This window comes from Pseudoliparis swirei, chromosome 21, assembly GCF_029220125.1.
Source record: "Pseudoliparis swirei isolate HS2019 ecotype Mariana Trench chromosome 21, NWPU_hadal_v1, whole genome shotgun sequence".
NCBI classification, from domain to species: Eukaryota; Metazoa; Chordata; class Actinopteri; order Perciformes; family Liparidae; genus Pseudoliparis; species Pseudoliparis swirei.
In genome coordinates, this window is record NC_079408.1 from 5,361,601 (window position 1) to 5,389,460 (window position 27,860).

Sequence of the window (27,860 nt, forward strand, 5' to 3'; positions counted from 1 at the left end):
GAAAGCTTCCGCTTTGCTTCGCTGTCCAACGCTACGATGGTGTCGAGCTTCTTTCTGGAGATGCTCCAGCGATCTGAATCTCCGTTTTCTTTCGGTGCATCTGACGTGAAATGATCGGTCTCTTCGCCTGCTTTAAGGCCAGAAGATGCTCTGTAACAAGCCAGAGCACGCTCCTCTTCACGGGCATTGCGCTGCACGCTTGTGGGGAACAAAACCTCCGTGTTTGCAGAAAGATTATGGATGAAAGGTGTCCGGATTCCTTCAGTTGAGCTATGAAAGAAAAAGCATGTTCTGCATCCATAAAAGAACACACTTGCTAACAACCATAACATATTAGTCTCATTTTCTTCACTACTTACTTCCTCCAAGGTGTAGATTGAGGTTCACACATCCTCTCTGGTATTTGGCGGGACAGTGAGGCGCGTCGGTTTCTATGGGAGACGGACTCCTCCATCTCCTCGTGCTGAGTGAATGACAGAGTATGACTGGACTGGAAACCACGGGGTGCGGAGTTCTCTCTGTGGGACCCCTGATAAGGAAACGTTTGCCTTTGGCGGGAGGAATCGCGTTGGGAGGCGTCAGGTGTCTGAGAGTCCCGATAGCCGGCCGAGGTCCGAGAGCTCTGCCACAGGTTGGAGGCGTCACGCTGAGGAGTGGAAGAGGAGGACACCTGGAGACTGGACCATGGGCTGAGCCATGAAAGGGATTTAGACTTGTTTTCTGTTTTAAACGAGCATTAAGGATTATATTACGGCATCAGTAGTCAAACCATACAATTAGTGTGAGGGCCTTCTGCCATGTTAGCACTAATATGCTTTATTAAACTACTACATGACACCACAGGACAAGATGTGTCTGCACCAATCTGCTGACATTAATGACCACAGTATAGTGTTAATAAAATGGATAATCCAACTTAATACAAGTGCATGTTGTTTTGTATCGGTGTGTAGCTGCTCCTTAATTCGACATACCGCTCTGTATCTCTGGCTCTGCTCTGCTCCTGACTCATGCTCCAGCTGCTCTGAGCCCAGGGCTCCCTCTGGCTGCCATTATTCCTTTCCACTACTTCATACGAAACAAAAGGAGATAGCAATAAACTCTGGTTAAATAAATATATAAAATATGAAATAAATTGCATACAATGCAAAACATATGTATAGAAACCAGTATGTCTCCTTATTTAACAGGAAACATGCAGTACGTGTCCACACAGTGAAGTGGCACATTCTTTTATAAAGAATGCTGTAGAAACACGACTTGATAATTAAAGCAAATGCTTTCTGTCAAGTAATCGACAAAATTTAAAGTTGAAAATATTGATTACAAAGTGGCTAAAACTGGGAAATGAAAATTTCATCAACATCAATCAAGGAAGATACAATAAAACCAGTTCCCGAGTGGCTTTAAAGGAAATCTGGTTCCGTCGTAATAGACTGCAACAAGCTGACGTAAGATTCTCTCCGCTTGCCCGCTGACTGACTTCGCCTGTGATCGTAGGCGTGGTTGCGTCTGGCTGCATGTGGACTCTGGGCCCGCAGAACAGCCAGAATCTTCTGTGCCGCCTGGGACAGAGGTCCAGAGTACAAGCTGCTGCTAGACTGCTCCATCTCTTCCCTCTCTTCCTCTCTCTCTCTCTCTCTGTACCTGAGGATATCACTCTTCAACTGTCAATGTCCTAAACAGAACAAAGGGGAGAGTCGGGTCAGTTACACGCAGATCTGGTTTGAACTGGCATCTCAAAAACACATTTGACCCAACGGAACGGAAATACACTCCATTAATCAAGATAACATTGTACTTTATTTATCTGGTGACAAAAAGAAAACAAGGACATGTATTTTAGAACATTGCTGGACAATAAATGATCTGGTTAGTTTATGTAAAAGATGTTTGGAATGAACATTTGCGGCATTTAATCTCATAAACAACCAAACTTTTTTCCCCCAAGTTGAGTTTTGTTCCAAAGATCAAGACTCGGGGGATTTGTTCTCCGTCTTCTGCACAAACAAAGTGACGGTGCAGTAAGTTCGCACTTGTACAAACTGTACCAGAGCAAAGCTTACTTAGTGAACCTCCTCCACTGAAAGCACGGTGTACTTATCCGATATCGTGACGCTTTATAACACAGGTTGACCCCTGAGCACAGAAAAAGTTGGCAACAACCGCCTCTCGTTCCTCCGAGCAGCCTTTACTGTTGCCCTCTCTTCAAAGCTATTTTGGCCTCCAGATCTTCCACTACTTTCTTCAGCAGCCGGGAATCCAAGTGGAAGTAGATGTACAGTTCCCTCTCCCGCCTGAGGGGGGCATTGCACTCCAGCTGAGAGCGCTTGGCTTTAACCTCCCCCATGATTTCTTGCATTAAACGCTGCAAACTCTGCAGCTGAGACTCTGCTTCCACGAGCTTCACCGTCAGCTCCTGTAGGGACGCAGGAAGAGAGATGAGAAAGGAACAAATAAAAACCAGAGGGCTAAGTGAGCCCAGATATGAATCAAACATAACTAGTTATGCATATAAGGACATTTATCAAAATTACAATGCACTTACTTGCAAAGATTTCTGTTCACATTTAAAAAACAATACATTTTCAGAAACTAAAGCTGGTTTACTGCAGAAAAGGAGTTTCTCCCGAGAGCCCATTACTCACACAGTGCTTTTATACCCAACGTGCGTCTCAACATTGTGGAATTTGAAAGAGCGTGCAAATGAAAAGAACATATCGTGCTACCAGCTTCCCTCACCAATATGGACAAGTCATTTAAAATTCTACCGACTCACATTAATTAAGGATTGCTTCTGAAAGGCACTCTGTGTGGTTGGCCAAGATGACTGTGCATAAGATGAAAGGAAACAAACCCACCTGTGCATTGGGGCAAAGCAGCTCCTGGTCAGTGGTGGCCGTTGGACGTACCTGCGGCCCTAAGATCAGCTGCTGGAGCTCGGTGTACATCGCCCTGTGCAACGCCTCGCAGTCGCCGTGAAGACGAGCAGCTGTGTAGCTCTGCTCACGGCCAGCCCCAGCTAGAGCATCTCGGGCCACCTGGAGGTTGCCTGCGAGGTCGCGAGCAGCGTGGTCCAGCGCTTCATATGTCCGAAAAGGCTCTGACCGGCCGCGGTCTGAATCACGGTCAAGGATCTGGAGCAGCCTGAGCAAAGAGTTGCAAACTGAATTGCATTGCAACGTGAGATAGCCTGCTCTTAAATAAGGACACAGATTGTCGTGGGCACAAAGCAAACAGCACATCATCACAGTAGAGGAGTTGAGTGAAGAATCCCTTTTTAGCTCAAATCCACATGCTTACCTGCTGAAGGCTGCATCCTTGCAGCTGATGATAGGGTTCGGCCTGGGGTTGATAGCCAGGTCAGGGTGTGCCAGGGACTCAATTCTGAGGGTTGTTGCTTCATCTTCCTTTACAAATCTGCTATTTACATCCCCCAGCTGCTTAAGACACAGCCTCCACCTCCTCAACTCCATCTCCTGGCCCAGGAGCACCAGTTCAAAGGACGCCTTTTGGCGGAGTAGGTAGTCTCGAACCTAAGAGGACACACGTACATTTCATTTTAATACGGCTGCAGATTAATATTAGAAAAAATATATTAGATATATTCAATAAAAATGTCACTTTTCAACAGGAGGACAAAGGTATATTATTATGATTGGAAGCACATAAGTTGTTCTTGAGCAACACATTTGAATTCTGAATAGAGTACTCAGAGATGATTGATAATTTACCCTGACCCCATGCGAAATACTTGTTTTTACAGAAAGAGAGGATGAAACGGATGGCCACCAACTAACCTGATCCTGTCTGGAGGTGTAGTAGTCCTGCCTGGCTAGTTGCAGATCCAGGTCTCCCCTCACTACCGGCACATTAAGCAACCTGGCTGACTCTCTGAGGGCAGCGGGTACTGGTCCATTGAGCAGAGCCTCCAGCTCAGCCTCCACCGCATGCAGCTCCTTCCTGGACACAACCTCACGGACATGCAGCGAGGAGGACATGGAGATGCTCTGGTAGAGTGAAGAGATTTTAAGAAAGAAGAGCGTGAGACTGGAACTGAATAGTAATAACTGATCACACGATATGAAAGTTGTGATGCCGTTTGCAGGAGATACAACTCGATGTATGTTGTGCTTTACCTTGGTACAAGAGGACTTCTCAGAGAGCCAATCCAGTCCAGCCGTGACACTCTTCTCCTCTGCCATTGCCTGCATCAGTTGGTACTGGGCTACAATATGGGACCACTGGAGTCTGGCCATCTCTGTCCTCCTGCCATCCACCATTTGCTCCTCTCTCCCTCTCCCCTCTGGCTCATTCTCTTCATCTCCACAAGAACTGAGGTCGAGGAGCTGGAAGCGCTCAGAGCAAGAACTCTCAATAATGTCAGAGATGCCGTGGAAGAAATGCTTCTGGGTGAAAACAGCGAGTGTTTTAGTGTTGAGCTCCTCCTGGTGCAGGTAGGGATACAATGGCAGCTGAGAGGGGAGGACAGCGGGGCTTTTGGAGATGGAGTTTAATGAGGGCACGGGGTTTTCTTTTCCTTTTTGCGTAGCCTCTGGCGGAACTGGGAGATACGAAGCCAGCTTTCCCACCTCATCCCTTAGGTGTTGTAACAGAGCGTTGGTGTCAGCGTTCTCAGCTCCAATGGAAGCAGCGGCCTCCTTTAGCTTACATGCCGCGTTCTCCAGCTCTCCAGTAAGCCGCAGGTCAACATCTGCACGGGAGGTGGCCACAACCTGCAGCCTGTTATACCGCCGTTGCTTCAGGTCTTTTTCTTTACGCAGTGCCTGGAGCTCCGCCTCCAGGTCCTGCGTAGCCACGTCACCCTCCGCTGCAAACACTGAGGATGAGGATGAAGAAGAGAGCCCCAAGATGTTTGCACTGCCGCCCGAAGGTCCGATGGTTTTAAGGACCTCGCCTAAGGCTGCTTCATCCAGACATGGCTTGCCGGACTTCCGTAGCTCCTGAAAAGCGTGCGCCTCCTCCTTGGTGAGAACATTGCTCTGGTTGAGGGTCCGACAGACAAAGCGCAAGAAGTGAAGGTTGTCCGGGGCGCAGTCAAACAGCCAGTCAAAGTCGGAGGCCTTCAGCGATGACGCACCAGGATAACCTAGACGGCCCAAGGCCTCCACAAACTGCCCACCGTTTAACATGTCGGGTCCGCACCGTGCGCTCGCTTGGCGTCGTGCTATTCAGTCACACAGCAGCACAATGTGGATTGTGGAGGGTTAGGTGAAGACCAATACAAAGAGTGTGAGAATATATATCCGGCAAAGCATATTCGTGATAATCTAATTGTTATAAACATCCCACTACACTCTATTAAGACACTGCAACATAGTGAGAGGAACACACACCACACAAAAAATAAAACAGTAGCAGTTAAAAGTAATGATACGTCAGAGCACAGCTGCTGAAGTTATGTTAAAGTTTTGTAGAGACCGTTATGAGGAAGGGTTTATAAATACGTTTGTGGTGCTGTTGAATTCCGTTTCTAATGTATTGACCACTCTATTCATATCGGTGGGTTTAGACTAAATATTAGATAAAAACACCACTAAATCCTTAAAACATAACATAATTCAACAGTAGCATAATAACATCTTCCGAAATGTAATCAACACCTCTCTAAAACAGCTTCAGCTAAATCTGAACATGAGAATAGTCTTCGAAGATGTATTGAAAATTAAGGGTTCTTGAATTAGACTGGATTAGGTTTAATCCAAAAGGTCCCATCACAACTGCTTGACAGTGACAGATTACGTCAACAATAAAGGAAGTAAATTAAACATTACAGGTAACAGTTACTGTATAAAACTGTATAAAACGGTAGCTGACAGTTATGATGAACACGAAGAGGCTCACCCAAATTTAGGCGAAATTAAAATTGTATTGACAGCCCTCTATTGTAAACTGCGTGGCTACACAGTTAACGTTATATTGTTAATCCGTCACAACAGTTATCTTTATTTAAATTCGCCATTTTAAGTAAGTTCGCGCAGGTTTTTTAGCTCGCTAAACAGTTGCGGCGCACGAGCCCGCTATAGTTAAACGGTTACAAAAAAAGAAAAAGAAAAGTTTAGCGTGCTAACTATTAACGCTACAGCTCGTGTCGAACGCAATGTATTCGTATTTTATTTCAGGAACAAAAAACACATTCGTGAAACAAGTAGCTTCACTATCACATCCGATACTTACAAGCTTACTCTGAAAACTCCGTCTTGCTAGCACCGGGTCTGCTCGCGCCAAACATCCAAACTGCCGGCACGCAGAGACGACGTCACGACGTAACGTGCTGCGTCATACGCTGGGAGCTACATTGACCTTCCAACCAATCAGATTTGAGGATTGACAGGTGGTTCCCGCCTTCGTTGCCTCGGCGCTTTTTAAGGCAACCCACCGTGCTGCCTGCGCCCATCCTTGTGCTACCCTTGTGCTCAGTGAGTTCACGACTTGTCGCATTACTTTGTGAAGAAGCAGAACTGGTAAGTCTGAAGAATACCGTTAAAATATGTATGTAGCATAATATGATTAAATTAACTCGATTGCATGCTTATATGTAGGAGAGGTGACATTAGTAAACAAAAGAGAGACTGGTAGCCCACAGCAGGGACTTCACGTCCCACTTCTGATTTTGCATTGTATGCTCTTTGCTGTTTAAAACTATTAACTAGTGTTGTACTCACTGGTACGTCCATAAACCGTATGAAAAAGCATGTGATCATTATTTTCCAGAAAAAAACAAAGTATGTAAAATCATTGATGTGGTTGAGTTATATCATCCAAACACTTTTCGACTTGCTTTGTCCTTTCTTTTAATTGTGCGTGTGCCTGCCTCCTTTAATTGCAATATGTCTTTGCAGATGTTGTATGTACCTTAACGATTGTTAAAACCAGGACACTGTCAGGATACTGCAATGTATGAAGATTATATCCTTGAATTCACTCATTAGTAACTGGTCGGTAAATCTCAAAGTCTCGTGGCACGCAGCACCAGCAACGTCATCCCTGCAACTGACGTCACTGTGAGATTAATGTCTAACAACTGCTCTGTCTCCCACAGCCGGCCCCGAAACAAAGAACCATGGTCCAAGCTGAGACCTGGATCCTGACCAAGCACTTTGACGGCTTCCCAAAGGACAGCGACTTTGAGCTCAAGACGGAGGAGCTCCCTGCACTCAAAGATGGGGGTAAGATCTTTTTTTTATAGCGCGTGTGTGTGTCTGTTCTCTGTATTTAAGCTTGGAGAAGAATGCACATCATTTCTCTTCTTTTGGTCTCAAACATTAACACCAATCACTTTAAACGAGGCAATATTTACGTGCTTGAGTCATATGCAGAAGAGCAAAACATCTATTCAGGTGCAGAGTGCTCTTGTTTTCCACTGACGCCTCTCTTTTTGTTTTCAGAGGTGCTTTTGGAAGCCGTGTTTCTCAGTGTCGACCCGTACATGAGGCGAGTGGAGAGCGGAGTTATTATTGTGAACGCTCTCTCTAACAAATAATTCCGTCATCCAAAAATGTATCGTGTGTAACGTACCGTTTGTCTTCACAGGCCTTTCAGTAGGTTTCGCATGAAGGAAGGCGATGTGATGATCGGAACTCAAGTGGCCAAGTAAAGAAGAAACAAACAAACGCACACACACACACGCACGCATGCACTCAAAGAGGAATGTCTTTACTGCATTTAAACAGAACCTGACCTGCATCTGCTAGAAATTACTAAAGCCTTTGACTCACGGGGACTGGAAAGTGAAATGTTCTTGGCTCAATCTTCAAACGCTCGATCTGTTTCGGAAGGAACGTTTTTTTAATGATAATCCTGCAGAATAAATTAATCTGTCCAAATTTTACAAACCTCCTCAAAGTAATGGTTTGAAACGCACTTTGTTATGATGTGAGTCGCACACATCTGCCACAGGGTATGACGTCATACCGTTGTCTAGACTCAAAGATACCACAAGACGTATAAATATATAAAATAAAGGATTTTTTTTGGGTTTAATCTTGTGTTTTATGTGTCTGCCATCTGTATGGCATCATAGCTGGCATTGAGCTCAGTGACGGGGATTGTCGGAACAGGTTGACGGATGGCTTTTCTTCTCTTTTTGTGTTATCCTGTAGAGTGGTGGAAAGTAACAATCCAGCATTTCCTGTGGGGAGCCATGTTGTTGTTCGCTGTGGCTGGAGAAGCCACACCGTCTGCGATGGGAAGGACCTGATTCCCATCATGCCTGACTGGCCGAAAGACGTCTCCATGTCTCTGGCTCTGGGCGGCATCGGCATGCCGGGGTAAGGCGGATGCTATAGGTCGCCTCGATGGGTAGAAACGAAGTGCGGAGGAGGGACATCCAGGCGTAACAGTACACTGCATTTCGTCAAAGTCAATTTACTGTGACTTGTTTTTCCAGCTTTAACAACAGCGACGGACATAAGCGTTCTGAGCTGAATCCCGAAGCACAACAAAAAGAATCTGGGACACGATACAAGATGGAACAACTTTAAGAGATGCAGGGAGTCAGCTTTGAGTGTAAATGGCAAACGCTGCTTAATAACTGAAGGTAGACGGTCGGCGTGGGCTACGCCCGTGTTTAACCTACGATAAAGAACAGGGATACTGAAGCCTTCCTGAGTAAATATTAGAAGACTGCTAATCTGTAAAAAAAGAAAGGTATTTCCATTCCCCTGCGAGTGTTTAAGGGACAGTTGTTTCTCTCTCAGCAGAGCAGCTGAGTTCTGTCTTTCTTTGAGCAAATAAACAAGCGAGGCTCCAAATGAGTTGTCCTGCTGGTGAGCTGAAGTCCTCGTCTAAACACTTAAAACCTCGGTCTGGAAGCAGTTATGGAACTGGAGGGAGAACATAGAGTCTGGCCTTTTCCGATTTCGGTCGTTTGATTTTCCCATCTCTTCCCCTCCAGACAGACGGCCCTGTACGGGATAGAAGAGGTCTTGGGGCTCCAGGAGGGTGAGACCCTGCTGGTGAATTCTGCCGCGGGGGCGGTGGGCTCCATCGTGGGCCAGCTCGCCAAGATCAAGGGCTGCAAGGTGGTGGGCTCAGCAGGCTCTGATGCCAAAGTGGCTTTCCTCAAAGAACTGGGCTTCGACGAGGCCTTCAACTACAAAACTGTCGGGTCCCTGGAGGAGGCGCTGAAGAAGGCGTCTCCAGACGGATACGACTGCTTCTTTGAAAATGTAAGCAAATGTGGTGTCGCTATGAAGCCAGTAAAGTGTCCCTGAGGGCTTACCACTTATGCTCTCTGGTATTTATGGTTTTCTTGCAATTATTTTAAGTGATTTAACGAACAATATTTTTTCCTTTCAGGTGGGAGGCCCTTTTTCAAGTGTTGCCATACAACAGATGAAGGACTTTGGAAGAATAGCCGTGTGTGGAGCTATTTCCACATACAATGACACCACGCCCCAAACAGGTATTCACATCCCAACGTAATTATCCTCATGCAAAGGGTCCTGCTCATTTGTCTGCTTTAACTTGATACACGCTTGTGAAAAAATATTAAAACTTCTCGTAAACAAGTTATTCACCTATTTAAAACTCCATATTTTTTCAAATGCTTCTTCCCTGCCAGTCAGACTGGTAGAAAAACAGAACTATTGAAAAATGTGTACTATCTGAAAAAATTTGCAATATTCCAATCCATGCAATATCCCCACATAACCTTCCCCCACCTCAACATATAACTTCCCCCTTCCCCCTCTTTTTTTTTAATAAGATAGGAACAGCACTCAGCACAAGCCTATTTATTAACCTCTGCACTCTCCTTTTTTTAATGTTGATAAACTTTCTTTTTTTTAAACTGTACCTAATACTGTGTATTCTACCACCTTATGTACAGTGTTTTTTTTATATTCTTATCAGTATAGTGTGTTTGTACCTCTGTTGACTCTGAGAGCCCTGCAAAACAATTCCAATGTGTCTGGACTGTTGGTCGAGGCAGAAATGGCAAATAAAAAAACCTTGAACATGTTCAGATTATCTTATTTTTCTCCACTAGAGGGCGACATTGTGTTGCTGAAACTTTTGCGAAGATGTATACACAGACCTCTGTCTTGACAATTGTTTTCCTCTCTCTCTCTCTCTCTCTCTCTCTCTCTCTCTCTCTCTCTCTCTCAGGCCCGTACCCCCACCTAACCATGATTGTCAAGCAGCTTAAGATGGAGGGCTTCATGCAGTCCAGGTGGGAGCATAAGAACCCCGAGACCCTCAAGAGGCTGATGGGATGGTTGAAAGAGGTCAGAGACTGAAAATCATTTATTCTAATGTTTGATGTAATTTTTAAATAGTTTTGTGTGTTTCTTCAGGAAATATGCAATCTCAATTGGTGGGGTTGCCCATGGTCCTGCTTCATCTTAATTGCTGTTTATTTATTCTTCGTCCGCAGGGCAAACTGCAGTGTCGGGAGCACGTCACAAGAGGCTTTGAACAGATGCCAGCTGCTTTTATGGGGATACTGCGGGGAGAAAACGTCGGCAAGGCTGTTGTTGCCGTCTGATGTGGATCAGTGGAGAAAAATCAGTATTATTAATAACCTTCACATAATTTCATAAATCATACATGAAGGACTTAACCATATACCTTAATAACTAACCAGTCATATCAAAATTAACATGTGATTTTGTAATGTTTAGCGTTAGTTCAGGAGTTACTGTTTGACTCTTCCATTCATGCTTTACAATGCAGATGTTTTTATGAAACTGGACCCTTCTGCTTAGGTTTTGTATTAGATCAGAGCGCTGTGTGCCACCTGCACGAGAAGGACAACACAAGATTGTCGGTCTGGAGCTGCTGCTGATGCTTTTGTACAATATTCACTGTAACACGATTAACCATGTGCTTTGCATTCAAGGACCGATTTTGTATCAGCAATAAAATCTTCTATTGACATCATATATTTTCACCATTCACATCTAGATAATATAGCAAGCCCTGTTCGCCCCCTGCTTACAAGTGCAGCTTTTTGTTAGATCAGAAAATAGACTATTTTTTTACACTAATTTGACTTTTAGGATGTAGATGAGTGTATCAGCTCCATATTGGTCCTGTATAGCACAAGGCTTTCCCACTTCGGTGTAGAAGTGTGGACTTTGTATACCGACAAGGGTGTGAATATTTTATACTGACTCACTATTAAAGAGGCAATTTCCAAGTAATGATGCTCTGAAATTTCCGTAAGTCGAAACGTTTTTTTGGACATTTTAAAAACATCCATTTTAGTGTGCATGATAATATACATTTAGTCGACGATAGTGTAGACAATATGAAGTTTGGAAATAGTTACGAAACCTAAATGTGAACCTAAACCAATAGCGATGGAATTTGCCTGCACTAACTCAGTCGTGTACGGTAAAGCAAAAAATGTGTCGAGTCACTGTGACTTAATATTTAACTTTTTTCCCTGCTTATATTGAAATAAGAGGAACAATTAGTAACCACCGCTAAAACAATTCAAAACAATTAAATGTAAAGTCAGCTTCATAAAACGATTACAAAACAATAAATTGACCGAGAAACACAATTTTTACATGAGTAAATGAACACATCTAGTTTGGTTGCTGGATGGAAAAAACCCAACACCATCAAAACCGAAATATATCATGTTACTGACAACCTTCAAAATAAACGTCTTTATTCTTAAACGCGTTGTAATGTATTATACAGAAGAAGAAACAAAAATAGTATATTAATTGTGAAATGTATACGACATTTAAAAAGGCAATTAATGCGCATTTTACAGTCACAGCATGTATAGATACCTATTGTCGTAGCCCGGCGTAAGAATTACAATATTTATTTTGAAAGCGCACTGACTTCCGCCACGGATCGGACCGAGGTGGAGTACCTTGTTGCAGCTGCCATATAAAAAGCGGCGTGTCTCCCTCTGAAAGTCACACACTTAGTTGCCAGTCGTTCAGCGCGATAAACGCTTCACCAAATCGACACAATGAGAGAACCCAAGGATCTGGTAAGTTGTGTTTCATTCAATTCGTCGTTTTATCGTTTGTTGAAAGCAGCCATTGTGAGCCGTTTAAGACTTTTCCATTGTCGGTCGATGGAGCGCGCGAGGCTCTCCCGTGACACGTTCTTCTCATAAAGAGTATGCTATATGTTTTTTAAACATTTGCAGTTGGATACATATGCATCAATATTCATTAAAGCTTAAGGCTCCGATTTCCTTTGAATGGTGCCGGACCGTGTCATTCTTCACGAAATGGACTTTACCCACAATCCAACAGCGGCGCGTTGCTCTGGATACGCTCGTGAACCAGATGGCACGTAAAGGAGCCCACTCGGACCCCTTCTGGGTGAAGCCGGTACTGTCGCGTCCACTCGGCGCCACAGAGCATGTTGTGGTACCCGAGGAGACGCCTACGGTGTTTGCGTTGATAAATACGTAAATGTACGTACTTTATACCACCATACTTACGTAGTTTACGCATGAGTATAATATCTGCGAAGCGAAAGCGTGACCTTTTTATGAATAAAAGGGTCGTTTGTGTTCAGCTTTTCAGGCACCTGTTATGGCCACTCTGGACCGGTATTGCTTTTAATGGGGCTAGTCTAGGACCCTGATCTCGTCTTTAATGAGGGTATTTTATCCCAATTCTACCTGGACGTTAAAGACTATGGGATGAGGAGAATCAAACTAAAAGGGATCCTTTTCCAAAATGCACAATAATGCAATGGCTGTTTTTGTATATACTGTGTGTGAGAGGGATGTTCAGGCTGTGCTGAAGCCTGAGATGCACATACTGAAGGGGAACGGGTTCAGATACTATGAATGAACTGTTGGGCACTGCCCATACGAATAACTCCAGTGGAGGATTATGAGACTAACAGCCAGCCACATATAAGCTGCAATACGTGAGTTAAGGTTAGTTATTGCATCACAGCTTGATCCAGACGAGTTAAAAACATTATCATCTGCTTTTATTTATTTTCTGTAGGCTGAGTTCAGGCAAATCCTGAAGGATGCTGGAGACAAGCTGGTTGTGGTGGATTTCACCGCCACCTGGTGCGGCCCCTGTAAAATGATTGGTCCACAGTTTGCGGTAAGTGTCCAATTTTGAAATGCATGTATTTTTAAACCCATAGTTGTCCGGTTGGAAACGAGGGGGAGGGAGATGGATCATGTTTATTTATCTAATGTTTCTTAAGGGAGAGGGGGAACTTGATTTTGAGAAAAGAAAAAGAAAAATCTGGACTCTAAGCCAAAGATTTTTGTAGAATTGCACAAGTCTGGTTATTATTTGGTATTTTGAACAGCAATATGATGAATAAAAGGACCACAATTTCAATTGTCACAAATTCATCAAGACACTTTCTCTATTGACACTTTCAGGAACAAGAGTCGAAGCCTGAGAACGCTAACGTGATTTTCCTGAAGGTGGATGTGGATGAAGCTGAGGTCAGTGTTCCTGTTTGTCTCTTGTCATGTCTCAGTCTGTTGTAGCCGCTGGTTTACTTTACAACGGCTCCAAGTACAAAGATCCTCAAACCGCACATGTGCATCTCCACATGGCAGCAACAGCCTTTAACCTTTGTCCCTGGTTTGTACAGCATTTTAAATGTCTAAAATATCAACAAACTATCTTCTGGGAAATGTCTGGTGACGGAAGGATTAAAGAGTAATTGTCCTTATTTTAGTGTGTGTGTGGGGGGGGGGTTGCCTCTTCATTAATTCTCTAAGCAATGTGGACTATTCATGGACTCTCGGGCCATGTGGAGCCACAGCTGGCTCATGTGTAGCGTTGGGTACCGGAAACCGGTGGTACCGGTTCCAATACAACCGGTATTACCCCAGGGCTCTCAAGTCTCACGCATTTCGGTCTTATCTCACGCACTCCCGCCACACATCGAATTCCTCACGCTGAAAAAACCTCTCGGCTATTTAATGCTTGAATGCAGGGGTGCTCAATACGCCGATCGATTGTTCCGCTGCGGAGCTCCGACACCGGTCTGCGCGCATTGGTCAACAACTCTTTTCGGCTCGATGCCGGCGCGCGCAACGGTCAGCTGTATCGGGTGCTGATGGAAATCTCACGCTTGCCTGTCTTCAAAACTTGAGAGCCCTGTTACCCGGACCGAAACGCAACGCACATTCCGGTGCTTCTTTCCGGTGCCTGAGCCGATTGAAATTGAAAAGAACTATTGTGAACTTCTCAGGTGACTCCGCCCTGTCAGCCTCTCATATGTAACTCTGACAGCGGAGGCTGCGCCGTGTGTGACTAGTGAGCCCGTGTGGAGCACACCAGCGTCAGGCTGGGCGCGACGGGGAGACCGTCACCGGTCCCCCTGAACACGTGGAGACGGATGATGACGAGCAGCCGTAACTCAGATTAGTACCGTAACGTTGATTGCAAGTCTTGCATTCATAAAAGTAGCCCAAGAAATAATAAATTAGCCATTATAACCATGTTTAAGATAGCTCGTAGCTAGCGCTAGCTACGAGCTACGAGTGTGACAGTCTGCTAGCAGATGTGTTGGTGTCCAGCGGTCCCGGCTGTATACCCGGTGTTACCGGGAATATAATGACGGAGGAATAAAGACCGTGGGGCGTCACTTTGTTTCAGTGGACCTCTCGCTGTCAGAAGCAACACTTTATTTGTCACGTCATCTTCAGTCCCTCTGATTGGTTGTTCTCTTTGCCCATCAAAACAGTGACAGGATTAACCCTATAAAGGCTGCACATGACAATACATATCATCATATAATGGAGAACATGTATAGTGTATGTTAACACATGTTTGTCAGTGCTCCATGATAACGGCTTCGACAGGGAATATGGCCAAAGAGGTTTTTAATGTCCTCATTGTGCGTTTAAAAAAAAGAGTATCAGTTCAGGCACCGTTTAGGCACCGGCACCGGTATCGGAAAAAACCCAAGCGATACCATCCCTACTCATGTGACCCAAGTGCTGAAACGTGATGATCCGAGAACAAACTTTCTTTCTTATTATTACAATATTTAAATCATTAAAAGTAAATGCTAATAAATACCCTTTAAAAAAAAAAATTTATTATACCGTTCACTGAGTCCTGCTCACACCTGACCTGTTGAAAAACAAAGTAATGTCTGAGTGAACAGAGCATTTAAGTTGCTCATAATCTTATTTCGAAGGCATTCTGGAATAGTTTGGACTTCCAGCGACTTGAGCTGATGTTGTTCCAGACATTTGAGGAGATTCCTTGCCAGTATTTTGTGAGTCATAAAGCACCGACTGAGGGAGAGGCTTTAGTTTTCTGTACATCTAAGAACACAAGCACTCGTATTGCATCTGGATGACGGACAAGTCCAGCCTGGCAGCGTTCCCCACGTTGGAGACCAAGCTATCAACATTTCTGAGTGTTCCATTGAGGTGTGTGTGTATCACTCTTACATCCTTGTATTCACAATGTTAATTTAAAGAAGACAGTCTTGTTGACCTCTAGTTCCTTTATGATGCTTTCCAGTTCACACATGTAGATGTTTGTCTTTCCTTCCATCTTACTGTTCCCCTTTCTTTTCTTTTTTTGCTCTCTTCAGGATATAAGTAAGGATTGCCAGATCAGCTGCATGCCCACCTTCCACTATTACAAGAACGGAGTCAAGGTAAGCATGAATATACACACACAGCGGCTCATCTCCACACCCAGCCGATGGGGAGGCAACTCCCCTTTACTCGCCTCGTGTTGCATTTCTATTGAATCGGGCGTGTCAGTGTCTGCGTTGTCTTTCAGGTGTTCGAGTTCTCCGGCGCCAACATCGACACGTTGATTCTAAACCTGGAAGTACACAGAAAATAAAATCCCAGCGACCGATCCACGCTCCCCCGTTGTGTTCCTCCCACAGGAGCCCCCGTCGCCCCCCCTGTACATGCCGAAGAAATTCCAGTGACACTGAATCAGGTCTTCTGTTCCTCACAGGCAATAGTTGTGAGTGCCATCGTCACGACGACGTACTACTCGTCCTGTTCACCGTTAGTTTTGACTGGCTGACGTTAGATTAAACCCGATGCGCACTTTTAAGTCTGTTTTTATATCCTCACTCCTGAACTTCCGTTTGTACGTCGTGTTCAACAAGGTGGATTTAATAAACGATGAAGATTGGTCACTGGAACGTCGCACTCGTCTTCTTCACATGTTGAACACACAAAAAAAGCACAGCCAATGGTATTTTATGCTTTAATAAAAATGTGAGAATAGTTTACACATATACATTGGGACAATCACATCAATAGTTTTTACACATCGTACAAGTATATAGCAGCATATGTTTTAATACTGTTGAGTCTCTGAAAAAATACAGCTTTATTTTACAAAATGGTTCTTGCTTTGCCTTTTGCGGAGATGAGAATGAACGGTTAACAAGTCACGAACTGTACAACGAGCCCTTCACGAGGCGACTCACACGGCGCTTCAGAAGTGATAGTACCCCGGTTTCCGTTTCCTGCAACGAAGAAACACTCGTCAGCTTAGTCTGTGTAAATGACGTGTAGCGTCTCGCCATCATCAGTCAAGATGTCTTCAGCGTTTGGTGGTTTAGGTTGGCTTGAATGTTTAGCGCTGCTGTCCGCGCTGCACGGTGGGCATGTAACAACAAAAGCACCCCGTGTGTTCAGGATGTGTGATTTAATTTTTTTTAGTCTCCAATACTAAAAAAAGAATCGATCAGAGCGTGCGCGTGCCTCGTCGTCAGTTGCACGCGCGCGGGCCGCGCACAGCGAGGGCGAAAAGGTTAAAATAAAAATAAAAAAAAAAGAAAAGTGAAATGAAAAGATGCCAGAAGTGTCTACAGCTGTCTGTAATGTCTTCTCTACAGCTCTGTGTCCTGATGAATCCTGTATCCCCTCGTGTGTAATCATTGATATAATGTTATATGACTAAAGGGTCATTTGGGCTTCAGATTCAAACCTCGATATATAATATATACCTTTATTCATCCCACAGTGGGGACATCAGAGCATTAATAAAAATAATTAAACAACTACTAAACTAAATATACAGGGGGAAAACAAAGTAAAGTGTTACACGGTCTACTCCCATTAAGTGGCAGGTGTTTCTCATGACTCATCACTGATTACCCAGAGACCTCCTAGTATCTCTGCAGGTTAGGCGTCCTCCCTGGTGGCGCTCACACTAGATCCTGTTCCCTCTAATTGTTCCGTCTGTTCACCTCGTGTTTAGCGTCCGCGAGCTTTTGTAAATGCGTTTCTCCGAGGAACAAAAGGAAACCTGTTTTCTAATGTGCATGTATAGGTGTGAACATAAGGCGCAGGTGTGTTCTAGGCTTGAGGTTAGTTCTGCCGGTCTCTAATCACCTGGAGCAGCCGTGTCCGCTCCACCCCGGACTGCAGTGACATCGGTTCGGCCGGATGCAGCGGCCTCCGTTCAGGCAAGGCGACCGACACACGGCTGTGGACAGAAAACGGCACGATCATCGACCCCGAGTTCCTGCTCGCGAAGAAGGACCGCGGCTGTGATATTTATTTAAAGGAGTGCTAAGAGCACAAATGCTGCCGCGACACTTGGTGATGCGATCGCTGTCCCCTTGAGGCCCCGCCTCCAACACAAATGATAACAAACAACTAGTGAGATGGCTGTTATTGGTACTTTAAATGACAGTCGGTACAAAATAAACCACAACATAAGTAAATACAAATTAAATGGGAAATTCCAATAAAAAGCAGCTAAAGCATATACAGTCAGATCATTGAACGCTTTAGCATCCAGAAAACATGAAAGTTTGAGTCTCCATCTTCTTGCTGAAACTGAAGCTTCAAATTCATATATAGAAGTTGATGCATTATTATTTACTCACAATTGTTACGTACTTATTTATGCATTACTATGATGCCACACAACCCTCCTGCGTTTAATAAAGAGGGCTCTCTCTTTAATTGCACTTCCGTCCTCCGTCAACTCACCGCTGTGACAGCGCGTGCCGCTCCACCCGGCGGGACACTTGCACTGGTAGGGCGCCACGCAGCGGCCTCCGTTCAGGCACGGCAGGATGCAGATGGCTGCGAGGAGAGAGGAGAGAGGAGACTCGTGTGAAGGTCAGCGGCCTTCGTCTCGCTCGGTAGGAAGCGGAACGCTCCGGTGAGCGTTCTTTGTGAGCGCGTCGTCACGGAGACGAGCGAAGTCACCGGAGCGGCTGTTCTTTAAGTGTTCGCACATCTTTATGTTTATCGGGGATAAATTGATTAGGAAAGGTTTTTTAACTTACTTTACCTATAAAATTAAAGGAAAACTAGAATGGGCACTCGGTACCTTCGCATATCACAAGATTGGGCATTGAGTTATGAACATTTTGGCATTAGTTGCATGCCAATTAGATACAAATTTACCGTGCTATGTTAAAAAGAAGATTTTGACCTTTTCATGACCTTGACCTTTGGCCCGATCGATCCCAAAATCTAATCAAATGGTCCCCGGATAATAACCAAGCATCCCACCAAATTTCATGCGATTCGGTTTAATACTTTTTGAGTTATGCGAGGAACACGCATACAAATAAATAAATAAATAAATACACGGCGATCAAAACATAACCTTCCGCATTTTCAATGCGAAGGTAACTAGCAAGTCCTTGAACATTTTCGTAAGAAAGAGTGGCGGAGAGTGCTGGACGGTAACTTAAGGACACTCACGCTCCTCACAAAGCCGGCCCATCCAGCCCTCGGGGCAGGAGCAAGTGTTGGGCCGCTGGCACACACCTCCGTTCTGGCAGCGCAACCAACACACCGCTGGGGACAAGGACACACATGTCAAATTAACAAACACACACACACACACACACACACACGCAGAAAACACATGATTAAATTCCTCAGCGCAAACTTATCAAAGACATCGACAGCAACCGCCTGAATGTGTGTGTGTGTGTGTGTGTGTGTGCAGACGAGAACATGCAGAAACTCAGCTTATTGTAAACCAGATGATATGTAAAAGTCTCAAAGGAAGCTCTTCCACGCTGATCCAGAAGGCCATAAACCGAAAAACTAAAAACAATGTGTTTTTCATTGCTGAGAAAAAACTACCGGCGATGCTAAATATGTCTTGACATGATGTCACCTTGTATATCTGTATCCACGGGAAAAAGAAAAGGCACCAGACGCAGCCCTTTAAGAACAATAAGAACACGTCTGAGCAGCGCTAACATAACGGGGGATCGTTTCTTCTCTGAATGAGGATCCAGAACTTATGAATATTCATATATAACCGAGTGCCTCGGAAGAGGCTCTGTGGTGAAGCTGCCTTTTAAGGGTGACCACTTGAACCGTAGCCTTTCCCCATCCTTAACGGGTAATGAGGGAAAGGCTCAACGACGCCGTGGTGGGACTTCTTGGCTACTTCCTCTACTTCCACATCCTGGACACGTGCAGCTGGTGTGAAACCAGAACAGGAGGACAGAGAGCGAGAGCAGGCACAGAGATGTTAATGCCATCCGGGGGAGATGGTTATCTGTTGGGTATGAGCAGCGGTCCAGAGCAGGGCTGGACGGCGGATGAGGTCATGCTGCAGGAGGGGCTCAGTCAGAGGAAGCAGGAAGTGTCCTGAGGAAGGAGAGCGTCCCTTCTGCCAAACAAAGAGGGGTTGTTGTTGTTGTTTTTTCTCTCTACCTCTGCATGTGGGAGGCGGCGTCCAGGTGCCGTTCTCCAGACACCTGCTCCGTCCGACGCCCTCCATGGCGTAGCCGCCAAAACACGAGTACGCCGCCACGTCCCCAAACTGGAACACCGCCCCCCGCACCACCCCATTGGCCACGTGGAGGGGGGGGCCACAGGACACCCCTGTACCGGATGGAACGACCCACGAGTTACTCACTGCACGTGCTCCGTCTACTTTGCCGAGTGGCCTGAGGAGGTGACGAGCAAATCCGTCTTCAGAGGGGAACATCGTCCACAGGGAGCGGACACAATAACAGAGACACCTTACAGTCCAGGACAGCAGCAGCTCATCTTATTTTGAGACTGTCAGAGGGGTTAATACATAAATAATAAACAAGAGGCCTCCCAATGTTTCTCTTTTCGGAAAAAACGGGTTCCTGTTGTCGTGACTTTAAAGTATCCGACACTCATGTGCCGGCAACTCGGGGAGTGGCTGAGAAACCTAAAAGATGACGTAAAAACGTCGTGACGAATGAGTTTTCAGGAATCTGTGTGTTTGTGGGACTATATTGTATCGTCAGGTGTTTCTGTTATTTTGTCCACCCCTTTTGTAGCATTGAAAACATTCTGAATATGACAGTGTGCACTGCAGGGTAAGCAATCTGTGTCCATGGGATGAAATCAAGTGTTCCCTGTATCCCTCGTTCATGCAAAAATATCCAAATACACCAAACACTTGTTGTGTGGCTTGACCGTCGGTGGAGGAGAGAGAGAGTGAACATGCAATGAAGAGATAAAAACAACATGCAGATACAAACAATGAGCCATGGCAACGTGAGCACAAGCGTGTTGCATATTCAGGACAAGCGCACGCAAGAAAGATGAGAGGCTCTTGTGGCAAAGGTTGCCATGGAAGCGGCAATTAGTCCAGCATCCCGGAAACCAACACGGTGTTTGATGCCTGTTTGTTTTGATAAATGCGAGAGGCAGGCGACAGCCAATCGGAACGAAGCTTCAGTTGCAGGCAGCTGGGAGCCAACGGCCGAGCAGGTGTAGAGAAGAAGAGTTAGAAACCAGACGAGGGGCGCGCGAAGGCCGGCGTGACACGTCAAATACACAAGTTATGCTCCATTATTCCTGAATTAGGGCTTTATTTGATTGGTTGAGGACACAGTCACATCTTGATTTGATTAATTTCCCTTAAACAGAGCAAGAAAAAGCAAAACACCTATTTATCTTGAATAATATTAAAGTCAAAAATAGTTTGGAGCAGTAAACCTCAATGAAAATCAAGGAATTGTATTAAATATAAATCATAAAATTAACCATGAATAAAAATAAACAATTACCAAACGTACTGCATATTAAATTCACCTGACTAAGAACAACCTACATCTTTATTGGTCCTTCATTATTGATCGATTATGTGATAAGCTAAGCTTCATCAAAGAGCATATGCAGTATTTTGGACCTACTTTCACACACGGAGGTGATGGGGCTCCAGGTCTGGTCGGCCCTGCAGGTGATGGTGCCGCCGCCTTTGACCTGCTGACCTCTGGGACAAGTGACACGGACAGACTGGCCAACGGGAAACACCTGCGGGGACCCAGATCTGCTGCTGGCCTTCCTCCAGCCGGGAGGAGTCGGGCAAGACAACGCTGGAAGGAGCAGAAATGTGGGATTATAAATGAAAAGATGTCCTGACACTGTATCATATTCGCTATAACAAAACAATTATATTTAATCACTAATGTGGTTGACATCATGCCAGGGTACTGGCTGTATATAACAGGGGTTTGGATGTGAGACAGTTTGAAATTATACACGTTTATAGAAGTTTGAACACCCAAAATAAAAATGAAGATATGTTCTCGGCTATACTTGGAGGTATTCTTTGTCTCTGTTTCTGCAAATTATCGGATAAACACTGAAAACATCTTTTAATGTAATCCGGTGAGACAAGAAAGGCTCTTTACAAGTCCACTCAAACTAAAATATACCAGAGAGTTAACTCACAAAGACCAACGTCAACATGTCTCTACTGGCTATGCAAGTTTCTATTTCTGTCAAATGTGATGTGGAGGAACAGCTCCGACTCATTGGCGATTTTGCAACGAGCCATGTTGTGAAACAAATAATGAAACTCTGTGTGTGTGTGTGTGTTGCAAGCACTTCTTTTGTCTTTTATAATGCAAATGTTACAACAGTGGATGTGTTGACAAGCTGTCAAGAAGGAAGACAAAAGGTAACAGGAAGTCTAAAATACTATCGTATCCCGGCAGTTCAACTTCTCCTGTGTCCTGCGTGTGCGTGTGTGTGTGTGTGTCAGTGGTTTCTGTGTGTGTGTTTCTCACGTTGGCAGGTGGGGAAGCTGGAGCTCCAGGTGTTGCCCCCCATACACACCACCAGAGAATCTCCCACCAGGCTGTAGCCCGCGTCGCACTGGAACTCCACGGCGCGCCCCGCGTTCAGGTTGTGCTCCTGCAGTTTGCCGTTCTGCATCTGTTTCGGGGCGTCGCAGCCTTTCACCGCTAGAATGAGAGCGAATGATGGAGGTTCAAATCCCGATTCGGAAAGATAAAACTACACAGGGAGAGCCGTCAACAAATACACTTTGAATGAGCGGCTTCGGGGACATGTTCTGCACCTTCGCACGTCGGTGCCGGCAGGCTCCACGTGCCGTCGGCCAGGCAGACGAGCGCTTTGGGGCCGACCAGCTGCAGGCCGGCCTCACACACATAACTGGCGTTGTTGAGGTACGTCTCTCCCGTGGTGTGGACCTGTGCACGTTGCACCGTGGGAGGAGCCCCACAGGATTGGGCTGAGGAGACAACAGACGAGCATATACGTGCTGAACGTATGCGTGGTTATACAGAATTACAGCTGTGTGTGTGTGGTGTGTGTGTGTGTGTGTGTGTGTGTGTGTGTGTGTGTGTGTGTGCGTGGGTGCGTGCTCTTTTTTTTTGAAAAATGGCAACAACAACCTAAACCGTAGCAAATAATGTAACATTTATCAATAATAACAGATAACAAGATAATTAATGTATATTCGGAAAGCAAATTATTCCCCAAAAAACAAGAACATAAAAAGTACTAAATACGTTAAAAAAAAATTTTATTCTAAGAATATTAACAGATGAACTGAATCCCTGCGCAAAAAAATGTAATATAGAAATAAGTAATTCAAATAAATTACAATGAATGTGAATTAAATAAACGTCGCAACAAAACTATTCAGGAGACAATATCCGTACGTTTTAATAATGTGTGTTCTAGCTTTACTGATGAGATATTACAACAATATCCCATCTCACAGCAGCCGCTTTGGCTAATAAATAACATATTTATGGCCCTATTGTATTTAGGTCGGGCACGGCCCTGGTGTTACTGCAGACCGGCTCACTGTGACACAGGAACTAGAATGGGACCATAATTGATGCAACCGTTAAACACTTGTTTATTCTGCCAGGACATGTCGAAATGGGCTTTGTGAAAATGATCTCTGAAATATTTGACATTTGAAATCCTTTGAAGACATGCCCTGGTGCTCCTGGTCCGACTGGTCCTCCCCCCCCCCCCCCCCCCTGTGTAACCAAACCTACCGACACACACGGGCTGGGTGCCACTCCATGTTCTGTCTCCCTGGCAGGTCTGGATCGAGTCTCCCTGGGACGAGAAAACCAACGTGTAAAGATACAAGTATAGTCGACAAATAGCAGGAAATAAGGATATCGAAAGGATGTAAGATCCACGATATTGATTTTTGTTCACAATGAACTGAAGCCATTAACCTTTTTATTTCTACTAAACCTGTCTAACTGCTGTAACAGTCAGCAGTTTGTCCTCTTTGTGCGAGTCACCGGTGTGATGCATAACGTGGCGAATATTGGCATTGCAGGGCTGCGTGTCCGTGTATCCGGCTCAGAGTGACTCAGCACCTTCCGTCTGCTCTGTTACCGTACACGGCTATTGATTTCTGAGGAAAAAGTCATGTGACTTTCTGTAATCTGGTGGTCAGCCATTTAAAAGCACAGTGCAGGAGAGGAAGAAGCCCTCTGCTGCACTCGCTCACACTAATCACATCTTCTGGGAGCAAAGAAAGAATGGTCTCTATTATCGGCTGGGATTTAATTTGATTTTATTCATCTAGTTTGTTGATTCATAAACGTTTTATAATCTCAGCTGATGATCTACTAAAACTCCTAAAAATGAGCAGTACCTTCAAGTCAAAGCCCGGGAGGCACGAGTACATGACGAAGTCTCCATAGCGAGAGTCGCCCCCCTCGGCGACGCCGTGAGGAAGAGGAGGCGGTTTCTCACAAACCGCCACCTTGCAGGAAACCGAGGAGACGCTCGGAGCCCAGCCTCCGCCCGGCTGACCGCACGATGAAACAGAGAGGACAGAGAAGCACTGCATTATTGATGGTAATTGACATGTTTAATTGAAAAGCGGAGAGATATGCAACTCTATAAAAGGATCATTATTTCGATCTCAGTGACGGTGCACAACATTTTTTTTGTCTTAATAGTCTAACTGACTGAAACATTCACTAAAAACAGGGTTTTATTGTAAAAAAAAGAGAGAGATTTTAAAATGTGCATGCACATAAAGTGACAGTGATTCAACCAGGAGGCCACAAACAATATAAAGACTTTGAAGAAACTTGACCACCATCTTTCTTACCTGACACTCTGCTCGGGCCGACCCGTGCAGGTGGAGACCAGGAGGGCAGGAGAGGGTGATGGTGCCCGTCACAGGGGTGAGCTCCTTCCCGGTGATTACCAGATCGGGGCTGGAGAAGTTGGAGGGGAGCCGGCAGGGCGTCGGGCCGCACCGCACCCTGTGTTTGGACCAGGTGCCGTCACTCTGGCAGGAGAGAGAGTCCCACTGTGTGGCGAAATTATACCCATCCTCACACCTGGGGAGCGAGAGAGAGAAAGTGAGAAGAGGGATTACGCAGGGGTGTAGATGGACTAAAGCTTCATCTGTTACCATGAACCTACTGGTGCTACTGGACTTCAGACATGGCAGAAAAATAAGGTTTTCACACAAAGAATGTAAAGAGTTACCTGTATTTGATCTGGTTTGGGAAGGTGAAGCTGTCTCCCATCACCTGAGCGTGGGCGACAGTCGGAGGTCTCCCGCAGTTTATCGGCTCACATCGGATTCGGGGTTCCCCCCACCTGCCGTCTCTTCTGCAGGAGAGGTTTGGATACCCCTTTGTCTGGTAGCCGGGCCGACACCTGTACACAACCGTGTCCGAGAAGGTGGCGCTGCCGCCCTGCAGGACGGCGTGAGGGACCGCGGGCGGGGCGGCGCCGCACCTCCCTTGGCCGCACACCGGCACGCCGGGGCTCCACACGCCTCCCTTCTCGCACACCGCCTGAGAGGGCCCCAGCAGCCGGAAGCCGTCGCCGCACTGGAAGCGAACGCGGTCGCCGCAGGCGCGGCCGCGGCCCAGAACCGAACCGAACTTCAGCGCCGGCGGCGCGCAGACGCAGGGCCGGCACCGGGGCACCGCGCCCTCCCAGGAGCCTCCGGCGTCGCAGCGCAGGACGGCGTCGCCGACCACCTCGTAGCCGTCGAAGCACACGTACTCCACCACGTCGTCGTAGTCGAAGCTGGAGCCGTTCAGGAAGCCGTGGCTGATGTCCTCGGGCGGGTCGCAGCTCGTGACGTCGCAGCGAGGAGCCGCTCGGTCCCACAGTCCGTCCAACCGACACGTGTGCGTGGGGTCTCCGCTGAGCGCGTAGCCCTCGTCGCATTCGTAGCTCACCTTGCTGTCGACGCCGAACTCGGACCCCAAAACACGACCGTTGGGTATTGGCGAGGGTTTGCCGCAGTGGGCCGGTACACAGGTGGGAGGCCCGTGGCTCCAGGTGCCGTCAGCCTGACAAACGCTGAGAGATTTCCCCTGTAAGAGGAAACCGGGCCGACAGCTCAGTTCTATCTCATGGTTGTAGCTGTACTTCTCTCCTTGAACGGTGATGTCACCGGGGACTTTAGGGGGACCGCAAGATACCGGCTCACACCACGGCTTCTGTCCACTCCACTTCTTATCCTCCCGGCAGGCGATGGCGTCACGACCCTTCAGGACGAATCCAGGATCGCACTCGTAGTGCAGGACCTCGGGGTACACGAAAGCACCGCCGCGAGCCGTGCCGTTGGCGACGGCGCCCGGGTCGCCGCAGGAGACGGGCCGACAAACCGGGGCGCCGTCCGTCCACAGTCGTCCCGACACACACCGCCTCGCCGCCTCCCCCTCCAGCTCGTATCCGTCCTCGCAAGCGTACGTGACGGTGCTGCCGAGGGAGGCGTCGGTCACGTTCGCCCAGCCGTGCTCCGGGCCGGGCGGCGTTTCACACTCGGCGGGGACGCAGGACGGGGCCGTGCCGTTCCAGCCTCCGTCCTCCCGACACGCCAGCCTGGTGGGGCTCGTGATGTCGTAGCCTTTGCGGCAACGGTACTCGATGAACGTGCCGTGGAGGAAGCTCAAGTCCGTCGGCGAGGCCGACGTCCCGGCGTCCTGAGCGGTGGCGTCGGAGCTCCCCGGCGGCGGCGTCGCCCTCACGTAGTCCCCAAAGTCGATGTGAGGCGGCAAGCCGCAGTCCGAGGGCACGCAGACGGGCACGCCGCCGGACCAGTCGAACTCCTCGCAGGTCAGATGGTCCTGGCCGACGAGCTGGAAGCCCGGGAAGCAGCTGTAGAAGATGGTGACGCCGAAGCTGTGATCCTGGCCCTCGACGAAGCCGTGTTCGATGGGTTGGGGCTGGGTGCAGGAAATCTGCACGCAAGCGGGGGGCTTCACGTCCCACTCGGCACTGGCCAGGCACTTCAGAGTCTCTGGGCCTTGGAGACGGTAACCACGACGGCAGGAGTAGGCGGCACTGTGCCCGAATTGGAGTTTTGTATAAACGACTTTTCCATTGGCTGTCTGTTTGGGGATGGAGCATTCGATGGGGCGGCAGGAGGGCACCCCTCCGATCCAGAGGCCCGCCTCTCCACAGAGGACGGTGGCGTTGCCCACGAGGTGATACCCGGTCCTGCAGCTGTACAGAGCCTTGCTGGTGTACATCAGGCCTTGGACGTCCATGATGCCGTTCGAAATCTCCACCGGCTGAGGGCACTCGACAGGGATGCACTCTGGGTAAGGACCGCTCCACTGGCCGCTAGCCAGACACGATACGGCGCCTTCTTTCCTTAAAGTGAAGCCGTCCATGCACGAGTAGCTCGCCGCGGCGCCGAAGGGGAACGGGGGCGAGGACGAGGAAGGCCCGCCGAACGACACTTCGGGCGGCGGGCCGCAAAACACCTGCCTGCACACCGGAAAGGTGTCGCTCCACTCCTGGGACGGGGTGCAGCGGAGGATCCGGGCCCCCTCCAGGACGTAGCCGTCCTCGCAGGACAATTCCACCGTCCCGGATTCGTAGTCCAGGCCCTTCAGGACCAGGTGGTTCTCCTCCAGCGGCGGCTCTGGACACTGCACCGGGGAGCAGCGGGGACGCCGCGACTTGTCCCACCTCCCGTACTTCAGGCAGGTCCAGGTGGCGTCCCCGGCCAGGTCGTACCCCTCGTCGCAGACGTACTGCACTTTGCGGCCCACCTGGAAGTCGGACCCCCTGTAATGTCCGTGGACGAGGTTGGGAGGAGGGTCACAGGTCAGAAGGACGCAGGCGGGGGGGTTGGTGTTGGACCACAGGCGGTTGGCTTGGCAAATTCGGTCTGAATGCCCGACCAGTTGGTATCCTGCGTTACAGGCGTACGTCATCTTGCTGTTGAAGGTGAATCGACCTCTGACCTGCAGGGGAATTAACAAGAATACGTTATTAAACATATTTACACTCATAAAGTAAAGGTTTGCTTTTTACTGATTGAGAAAAGTAAGACTTATTAGGTCAGAAACATTTCTGCAAGAGTCAAAGTTCTAATGACAGTTACGACTGTCTGTCTGTTGTCAGCTCTCTGTATGTCTTGACTTTGCCGGTCGACCGTTTACTCCCCCTGCGTGTCTTCTCTTGTCGTTCACCTGTTTGCGGTTATATATTTCATTTAGTCTGCATGCTTTTACGTTGTGTCTCTGACATGATGTTTTTATTCTGTCCATTTTAACATTGTTCTCCCTTATTTTATTTGCTTTGTCTGTAGATTGTATTTGTAATCTTATGTTTTTAGGTTTGTTCTTAACATCAGCATCATTGGGACTACAGATGAAAAATAGCCTCTTGGCACATTTACTGAAATATTGTTATCAAT

The 27,860-nt window shown here is 47.0% G+C and overlaps 4 protein-coding genes across 7 annotated transcripts in view; 2 read left to right on the forward strand and 2 right to left on the reverse strand.

Moving 5' to 3' along the window:
* Positions 1 to 1,784: 1,784 nt before the first annotated feature.
* haus3 (HAUS augmin-like complex, subunit 3) lies at positions 1,785 to 6,245 on the reverse strand. 2 transcript variants are annotated; one of them, XM_056442730.1, is made up of 6 exons: positions 6,199 to 6,245; positions 4,140 to 5,188; positions 3,801 to 4,010; positions 3,304 to 3,536; positions 2,862 to 3,147; positions 1,785 to 2,419 (listed from the first exon to the last, which is right to left on the reverse strand). In XM_056442730.1, the coding sequence occupies exons 2-6, from the start codon at positions 5,151 to 5,153 to the stop codon at positions 2,192 to 2,194; spliced, it is 1,971 nt and encodes a 656-aa protein (XP_056298705.1). In that variant the 5' UTR covers positions 5,154 to 5,188; positions 6,199 to 6,245; the 3' UTR covers positions 1,785 to 2,191. The 2 variants fall into 2 exon arrangements, with proteins under 2 accessions (XP_056298705.1, XP_056298704.1); XM_056442729.1 differs by lacking the exon at positions 6,199 to 6,245 and having other exon boundaries at positions 4,140 to 6,186.
* A 141-nt stretch (positions 6,246 to 6,386) lies between these two features.
* Positions 6,387 to 10,905, forward strand: LOC130211476 (prostaglandin reductase 1-like). The gene is made up of 9 exons (XM_056442203.1): positions 6,387 to 6,485; positions 7,064 to 7,190; positions 7,410 to 7,455; positions 7,555 to 7,614; positions 8,124 to 8,291; positions 8,918 to 9,191; positions 9,322 to 9,427; positions 10,132 to 10,250; positions 10,400 to 10,905. Exons 2-9 carry the CDS (start codon positions 7,085 to 7,087, stop codon positions 10,508 to 10,510), a joined length of 990 nt encoding a protein of 329 aa, XP_056298178.1. The 5' UTR covers positions 6,387 to 6,485; positions 7,064 to 7,084; the 3' UTR covers positions 10,511 to 10,905.
* A 966-nt stretch (positions 10,906 to 11,871) lies between these two features.
* On the forward strand, positions 11,872 to 16,113 carry txn (thioredoxin). The gene is made up of 5 exons (XM_056442204.1): positions 11,872 to 11,980; positions 12,963 to 13,067; positions 13,358 to 13,423; positions 15,541 to 15,606; positions 15,735 to 16,113. The coding sequence occupies exons 1-5, from the start codon at positions 11,960 to 11,962 to the stop codon at positions 15,798 to 15,800; spliced, it is 324 nt and encodes a 107-aa protein (XP_056298179.1). The 5' UTR covers positions 11,872 to 11,959; the 3' UTR covers positions 15,801 to 16,113.
* A 51-nt stretch (positions 16,114 to 16,164) lies between these two features.
* The window catches only part of svep1 (sushi, von Willebrand factor type A, EGF and pentraxin domain containing 1), a 78,540-nt gene continuing 66,844 nt past the window's right edge, over positions 16,165 to 27,860 (reverse strand). Inside the window, exons 38-49 of one of the 3 annotated variants that reach the window (XM_056442200.1) lie at positions 24,677 to 27,405; positions 24,291 to 24,525; positions 23,826 to 23,981; positions 23,209 to 23,272; positions 22,254 to 22,427; positions 21,961 to 22,137; positions 21,082 to 21,264; positions 19,619 to 19,789; positions 18,647 to 18,742; positions 17,921 to 18,016; positions 17,315 to 17,408; positions 16,165 to 16,443 (exon numbers count right to left, since the gene is read on the reverse strand). In XM_056442200.1, coding sequence (XP_056298175.1) covers positions 16,413 to 16,443; positions 17,315 to 17,408; positions 17,921 to 18,016; positions 18,647 to 18,742; positions 19,619 to 19,789; positions 21,082 to 21,264; positions 21,961 to 22,137; positions 22,254 to 22,427; positions 23,209 to 23,272; positions 23,826 to 23,981; positions 24,291 to 24,525; positions 24,677 to 27,405 — 4,206 coding nt within the window. In that variant the 3' untranslated portion in view covers positions 16,165 to 16,412. Of the gene's footprint in view, positions 16,444 to 17,314; positions 17,409 to 17,920; positions 18,017 to 18,646; positions 18,743 to 19,618; positions 19,855 to 21,081; positions 21,265 to 21,960; positions 22,138 to 22,253; positions 22,428 to 23,208; positions 23,273 to 23,825; positions 23,982 to 24,290; positions 24,526 to 24,676; positions 27,406 to 27,860 lie in introns of those variants that run through there. The other 2 variants (XM_056442201.1, XM_056442202.1) reach the window with 2 other exon arrangements.

What these genes read in the sequence shown, in the direction of transcription:
- haus3 (XM_056442730.1), bottom strand. Translation starts at nt 5,153, where the DNA reads ATGTTAAACGGTGGGCAGTTTGTGGAGGCCTTGGGCCGTCTAGGTTAT. An exon ending in AGAAGTCCTCTTGTACCAAG is followed by an intron (nt 4,011 to 4,139) that starts GTAAAGCACAAC and finishes TCACTCTACCAG; the next exon opens with AGCATCTCCATGTCCTCCTC. An exon ending in ACACCTCCAGACAGGATCAG is followed by an intron (nt 3,537 to 3,800) that starts GTTAGTTGGTGG and finishes GTGTCCTCTTAG; the next exon opens with GTTCGAGACTACCTACTCCG.
- LOC130211476 (XM_056442203.1), top strand. Translation starts at nt 7,085, where the DNA reads ATGGTCCAAGCTGAGACCTGGATCCTGACCAAGCACTTTGACGGCTTC. An exon ending in ATCGGAACTCAAGTGGCCAA is followed by an intron (nt 7,615 to 8,123) that starts GTAAAGAAGAAA and finishes GTTATCCTGTAG; the next exon opens with AGTGGTGGAAAGTAACAATC. An exon ending in GGCGGCATCGGCATGCCGGG is followed by an intron (nt 8,292 to 8,917) that starts GTAAGGCGGATG and finishes CTTCCCCTCCAG; the next exon opens with ACAGACGGCCCTGTACGGGA.
- txn (XM_056442204.1), top strand. Translation starts at nt 11,960, where the DNA reads ATGAGAGAACCCAAGGATCTG. An exon ending in TGAGAGAACCCAAGGATCTG is followed by an intron (nt 11,981 to 12,962) that starts GTAAGTTGTGTT and finishes TATTTTCTGTAG; the next exon opens with GCTGAGTTCAGGCAAATCCT. An exon ending in TGATTGGTCCACAGTTTGCG is followed by an intron (nt 13,068 to 13,357) that starts GTAAGTGTCCAA and finishes TGACACTTTCAG; the next exon opens with GAACAAGAGTCGAAGCCTGA.